Source organism: Nanorana parkeri, unplaced genomic scaffold, assembly GCF_000935625.1.
Source record: "Nanorana parkeri isolate BGI_ZX_2015 unplaced genomic scaffold, ASM93562v1 scaffold1228, whole genome shotgun sequence".
NCBI lineage: Eukaryota > Metazoa > Chordata > Amphibia > Anura > Dicroglossidae > Nanorana > Nanorana parkeri.
Window position 1 is genome coordinate 1 of NW_017307496.1, and position 7,405 is coordinate 7,405.

General features: G+C 38.5%; 1 protein-coding gene across 1 annotated transcript in view; it reads right to left on the minus strand.

Annotated features, from left to right (window-relative positions):
* Nucleotides 1-47: 47 nt before the first annotated feature.
* The window catches only part of LOC108797114 (laminin subunit alpha-4-like), a 104,243-nt gene continuing 96,885 nt past the window's right edge, over nt 48-7,405 (minus strand). The window contains exons 30-33 of the mRNA XM_018568687.1: nt 4,832-4,965; nt 3,271-3,429; nt 2,369-2,522; nt 48-263 (exon numbers count right to left, since the gene is read on the minus strand). Coding sequence (XP_018424189.1) covers nt 69-263; nt 2,369-2,522; nt 3,271-3,429; nt 4,832-4,965 — 642 coding nt within the window. The 3' untranslated portion in view covers nt 48-68. The remainder of the gene's footprint in view (nt 264-2,368; nt 2,523-3,270; nt 3,430-4,831; nt 4,966-7,405) is intronic.

The window sequence follows — 7,405 nt, forward strand, 5'->3', positions numbered from 1 at the left end:
CATTCTTCATTAATTACATTCTCAAGACGGTATTTGAACACTTTTGTTGCTGACAAGCATGACATAGCTTACTTTTGATTGAATTGTTTAGGAAGATGCTTAAACTCCTGGCGGCTGTTAGCAGTTCCTCCATAGAGATAGGCATTCTTGACAGATCTTGGTCTTCCAGATAGAGCACACTGGGAGGCTACTTGTGAGTCTTCTGCTTCTATGCCTTTAGCCTCAGTTACACTGTGTGATGGTTCTGCTTTATTTTTACCAAGCTGTAAAAACAGGAAAAAAAAACAAAATGAGAACAGATTAATTTAGTGGCACCATTAAAGTGCATCTGAAGAAATTGTTTTTAGTTTTGGATAGAGTTGAGAGAGATTGGAAGATCTGTCAGGTTTTCATTGTTGTCTGTATTAGGGAGATTCACGATCACTATTAGTCCTGATGACCATTATCACTGAAAGACAATCCCAAATTTTCGGTTGTAATCAGAACAGGAGTAGATCTTCCCATAAGCACACAGAACTGATGACCTTGCTGACCACCAAGGATTTCCCCTCTTTAGAGCGAATTTCTTCTCACTTCCTGTTGTGGCTATTGGACAGGAAGTTAAGGTAAGTCTCCCCACAGATAGCTGAAGGAGCATAGGAAATAGTATTTATTTACTACTATTTATAAATAGTATTTATTTATTTTCTATACTTCTTAGCTCCATCTAGTGGCATTAATGTGATATTACTATAAGAACATTCAAAAGTAATTACATTTGTTCAGGAAAATACTAAAGAATGTTCCTTTGTGCATATATTCACACAGGAAGAACGTTCACAGATGCTCACAGGGCAAATAACCCTGCATGTTGTTTATAAATTAATCTCCAAGTGAAGAGCGCAGTTGAAATAACTGTAACAAAATTATACCTGAATGATGACCCTTTTATACAAACTTCACTCCTTGAGCAATGTGAATATTATAGCAAAAAGTAATTCTAGAACGTGCTACTGGGGACCGAATGTGGTTTGCTTTTTATGCAGAGCTACATTTCACTGTACAGACCAGAAAATTAAGAAATGAGAGATGGTTTCATGTTTCCTGAGCTATAAAGAGCTATCTTCTCTGTATTTAACCACAAAAGGCCAGCGGGGTCCAGGGGAGGGAAAACCAATAAATATAAAGTTATTGCGATTTGGACATACTGAGGTTTGGTGCTGTCCCCACTAACCATGCTGCTCTAACCACTGGCTCCCAAGTGTCATTATAATAAATACAGCTCTGAATAGCAGTCTTTAGGGTTGATTTACTAAAGGCAAATAGGCTGTTCACTTTGCAAGGGAATCACCAAAGTTTCACCTCATTCACTAAGCTAAGGGAAATTTATCTTGCAAATTGAATAGCCTATTTGCATTTAGTGAATGAACACCCATAAATATAACTTATACATAACTGTGTAGTCACTTGAAATATTTTCAGTCTTAGAAAAGAAAAAAGAAAGTGTGAAATACAAATTGTTTTTTACTGTTCCATTCATGAACTGAAACATGTTATATGTAAATGTGTGACTCTGGTTTTTCCCATTCGATATAGTTATAACTATGAGTACTACAATATTTTTTCTGTAACCGTATTTTAACACTGTACAATAAAAAGTATAGGATGTTGCATGGATTGCTATAACTCTGGTTGTAGACAATGGACGCAGTTTTTTTTTTTATAACACGCGTACTGTATTTCCACTTTTGCATTCAAATTTGAAAAAACCCCTCTATATGTTTGATATGTGTTCCTATTCACACAGCATAATGAAAAACATTGTTTAAAAAACATTTTACCTTTTTGATGTTTTGTTGCAGCAGACAATTACCTTCCAGTGATCTTATAGTAAGACATATGGCTGGAATTTGAGGATTGTGTTTCTCTTATTGACTTCATTAACATTTAAATGCAGACTGTTTACCCTTTACCACTTTTTTTTTTTTTTAGGGCAGGCAGTGTTTAAATCTACTGAACAAATGATAATGAACAAACCTCTCACCCCTCACTACCCCTCCTAATATTACAAAGAAAGAGAAGCAAGTAGAATTTTTAACCATTAAGAAGCTAAGAAACCCTAACCCAAGTAAAAGCAATTTAAACTGCAAGAAGCATCTTTAAAATATTGTTTTAGCTTATGCTATGTGAATGGGAACATGTAACATTTGTAAAATAGGTGTTATCCCAATTTAGCTGTGAAGGCGGAAATACAATTTAATCTGAAAAATTGTATATATGGCCTAACAAGGTCTTGGAAAAGCTAGTTTTTTTGAGAGAGGTGACATGCCCATAAATGTAACCATAACATATTTGGGAAATTTGTTAATGAGAAAACATTTATACTTACTCTCTTTTTTTGCTTTCCTTTGTCCTTTGAAGAGTTCTTACCACGTTTATGGGTCAGAGCGATGGGTGGTGTTTCTACAGGACATCCATACAAGGAGACTTGGACCTTTTCTTGGTATTTCTGAAAGTCCTCAACTTCCACATCTCTGTCAGTTCTGCACGGTAACATTGTATTACGCACATATTACAGTCACAGCAAGTTAAACAGCTTAGGGACCATATGTACAAGTACTAAGCCTGTCTAGTGCGTTATGAAATGTAGTAGACGTGCAAATGTGCTGTTATCCTATTTGCAAAAAGTCAGCTCAGCAAGTAACATTTGTGTATTGGTTTATATTAAAAACCAGGGGTAGGCAACCACAGCACTTCAGCTGTTGTGGAATTACAAGTCCATGAGGCACTGCAAGACTGACATCAACAGGCAAGACTCCCAGAGGCAGAGGCATTATGGGATAAGTAGTTTTAGAGCAGCTGGAGTGCCAAGGTTGCCTAACCCTGTTATAAACCAAGGTACTAGTCAGCTATAGTGAATAGGATTTCTATATTCTGCAAATTGTTAATTTGGTGCCGGAGCCTTTTTAAGTTTCTGGGGGTGAACGACCTATCCCCCTTGCCTTCCCCCCATTCAACTTTCAAATACCAAAGCCACTTGCAGTAGGGAGACAGAAAATAAATGCCATTCACAGGCTTACATAACATGCCGATGTCCAAGGAGAGCAGGTGTAGGCAGGATGAAGCTCATCCATGCTCCATATGGAGGGCTGAATCACAAAGACCGGCCAGGCACTGATGATGTCACCATTTTCCTAAACACTTTATTGTTCTGAATGTGCACACTGGAAGCCCCAGCTGGAATCTCCCTTTTTTAAAGCATTAATTAATTTAGAAAAATAGTGTACATACCTGGTGAAATAAGCATTGCTGATACACCCTGTAAAGTTAGCTTGTGAAGCACCATTAGGAGAACCACCAAAGTAGAACTTTCTTGCTGATGGAAGGGTTATGTCTTTTTCATCTCTTTGCTGGGAACTAGAATCTGTCTCATCTACCAACAGATGACACCTGCATCAAAAAACATTTCAGAGAGAACAATAATATTATTAATTCCTTTAATATTATATGTTTGTTATTCCTTTGGTCATTTATGTCCAAGATTGAGATTGATCAGTTTTTTTTTTCTAAAAAAGCCACATTATGCGCATTTTATACTTAATATTAATCCTTTCAGGGACTTCTGGGTAATAGCCATCATAGTCGTTTTGCAAAAGGATAGAGTCAAAACTTTTTTATTGAACAAAAGAGAATAGCACATGTAACATTTTCAAATTGCTTTGGTCTATAGCCCATGGATATATTATTGGAAAAATACCAATAAAAATCTAAGAAACTTGAAGACTAGTCATCAGGGATCCGAGCATGGTTTGATTCACTGGATGTTCACCAAAAAATTGAAAAAACATGGGATATGGGAGCAGAATCTTGTTATTCTTTGCTTGCTGATTTGTAAGCTTTTAAGGAGAAAAAGTGCATGCGTACACTGAGCTGCCATGAGGAACATGTCAAAATAAGCCAATGCCAAAACTATATCTATATCTATATATATTTATATATAGATACAGATATATATTTATATATATATATATACTGTTCAGTGGGGAGCAGGTTTTTTAAAAATAAGGTTTAAAAGGGCAAACAATAATAATAATAAAAAAACAAACAATTCCTTTGTATAACATGCTTGGGAAATACCCTAAACCTGTGGTTCACCTATACAATGTACTCCAGCAAATTTGGCATTTTAAAAATGAATAAATACATTATCCTTGATGAGATTGTGTGCCCCCCCTTTTTTGAACCATACTAGGCCACATGCCCTCAAAATAGACCTCCCCCAGAAGGCACCCACCATTACCCCATGTTGATGGGAACAATAGCCTCATCGCCAAGTTGTTCAGTGGCAATCACATCATACAGCAATGTAGATACCATGTCAATCATGATGAACAAGGCCTGGATGACCTGCTGACAAAAACACGATGATTCGTGCACGTTGATCCTGCTCCTGCCAGACTTTTGATGCAACTGACAGCTCCGTGGCCAGCACCTGAATGTCAAAAAGCTAGCCAGTGATGCTCCCTGAGGTCATTGACCAAATATGCCCATGACCATAGTTGGCCAATGATGTCACCAGGGGATACCTGCTGGCTTGTCTACTATGTGGAGTAGGCAGGGGAAGTCATTCTCTTAGTAGTGATATTAATACTGCCACTAAATGAAATACCTCCACCTGCAGACAATGGGTAAACAGGCCATATCTAGCCATATAGTTTTCTTGCGTAGCGAACCTTGAACAGCTAAAGTTTGGGTTGAACTCTCCATCGATCCAAACTTACTCCATTGATCCCTAGTGAAGAATTGTTTTTGTTTTCCTATAGAAAATAAATGGGAAGAATTAACTTTTTACCCAGTTTGTGAAACTGAAGTCACAATAAAATGATTGTGTCCATCGTTGTATTGCGTATTCTTGGACTGCACCTTCATGTCTTTTACTGTTAAGACTACAGCACCTTTATCCATGGAAACGGAGAACATATCAGCCTAAAAATATAAAATACATAACTGAGTTATTAGTAAATCATACAATGGTGATTTGCTGAACTACATTTTTGCATATATCATACGGATGCACACTTGTTTTCAAATAAGTATTGGGTGGATTTCAGCAGCTCTTGATTATGTGCCCTTGCAATTAAAAATAAAATAATGGGCTCCTGTATTATGACTGATGTTAATGTGTATGTTCTGACATATATATACAGGTGAAACTCGAATAATTAGAATATCGTGCAAAGTTCATTTATTAGTGTGGATGTGTTAAAACTCCTATTGGGTTTTTAATGCTCCCTTGCTGTCCCAATGACAACAATTCTACCAGATAGGAAGTGAGGGTAAAATCTGCAACAATAGTTATATTCCACTAAAGCCCCACTCTAGGCTGTTGTTATATTTACCTGCAGTGGGGTGCCCCCAGCACTATATGGTTAAATGCTCATTTTTAGGGGAGAAAGGAATAAGTAAAAATACTTACCGGCTTCCTCTTCTCATTGTGAATGGTCCCCCAAAGCGGAATGGCCTGCTGCAGCTAACATCATCACATAAAATGCAGAACCAGCAGTCATGCATTGAATGCGAGGGTGATGAGGGATCACCCACATCCCAGAATGTTAGACAGCACAGAAGAGGGCCGGTTGCAGGGGGAGCGAGGAATAAGGTAAGTATTAGTGCTGGATTTCTTTACCCTCTAGCCAAATGAGCATTTAACCTTTGCCCACTGCACAGGTAAATTTACCAGCAGCTTGAAGTGGGGTTTTAAAAATTTTGCATGGATTTACATACAAGAGAAACAGTTTAAAAGCTCATAGGGATTGTCTTTCATGATAGCATTGCCTAAAATGAACTTGTGATTTCAGTTGTTGCCAGCTAGACAGACAGAATTAAAACACTTTTTTTTAGTATAGGTGAGGAAGGCACCTGTCTAGAGCTGCAGCTAACGATTATTTTTAAAATCGATCAGTTAGCCGATTATTAAGTTCGATTAATCAGTTAATCGGATAAAAAATAAGATACATTTTAAAAAATGGCTCCAGTGATGGAACTACTAGTTTGTATTGAGATTGTAGTCCATCACAGGAGCAAGCTTGGAGCGGTGGAAGTAAAAAAGAAAAAGTGTGGTGTGCAATATAATGAAATGAAAAGTGTAAAATTATAAAGCAATGAATGCAGAATGGCACCGGCTATAGAGGAATACAAAACCCAGCAATTATACATTATACAGCACAATGCAGAATACCACCAGCTATAGAGGAATACAACAAATCCCAGCAATAGTACATTATAGCTGGCGGTATTCTGCATTGCGCTGTATAATGTACTATTGCTGGGTTTTGTAGTCCTCTATAGCTGGTGGTATTCTGCATTGCACTGTATAATGTACTATTGCTAGGTTTTGTAGTCCTCTATAGCTAGTGGTATTCGGCATTGCACCACTGTATAATGTATTATTGCTGGGATTTGTTGCACTCCTCTATAGTTGGTGATATCCTGCATTGCGCTGTATAATGTATTATTGTTGGGATTTGTAGTCCTCTATACAGCGCAATGCAGAATACCACCAGCTAAAGAGGAATACAACAAATCCCAGCAATACATTATACATACAGTGTATAATGTATTGCTGGGATTTGTAGTCCTCTATAGCTGATTGTATAATATACAGCACAATGTACCATCAGCTATAGAGGAATACAAATCCCAGCAATACATTATAGAGCACCATGTGTGGGAAAGTGCAGGCTTACCTGAGCAGTCTTCCAGCAACTTGCTTCTGAGATCAGGCCTGTCTATCGGTGGCTGTCATCCCCCCCCCACACCTGCTCCTCCTTACTTCTTCTACCCGCGTCCCTGTGCCGATCGTGGATGTGGGCGGGCGGTGAGTGTGAGGCGGGGAGGAGGTGCGGCGCTCAGCTTGTGTGGAGCCATGAACAGGGCCAACTAATCAGAGGCCGATTAATCGATGATTGAAAAAGTTGACAACTTTTTCAATCATCGATTATAATCGATTATCTCGATTAGTTGTTGCAGCCCTACACCTGTCAGCTTTTTATTTCTGTCTGGGTCCTTGCTGCTGATTTTCCCCAATCCCTGGCCAGCAGCCTGTATGGGAGGAGCATTTGCTGAGATCTCCATCTCTGCCACCGGATCCTTTTGATAATCCCGCAGTTCCAGTGTTTCACACATCTACTGGAGATCCCTTTGCCACCTATACAATATATATAAAATCAGCCAGGCAGCTGACAAAAGAGCTGAGGAAAATCCAAAGAATCCCAAATAACAGAGCCAAAATGATGGCAGATACTCCAATGAGTGATACACAGCATCAGGATGCAGTCAAAAAGGCCAGATATGGTGAGTTCCCACACCCCACTAACAGGAACCTCAAGTCAACACCTAAAATAGAAACAGCTCTGAGAATGATAAG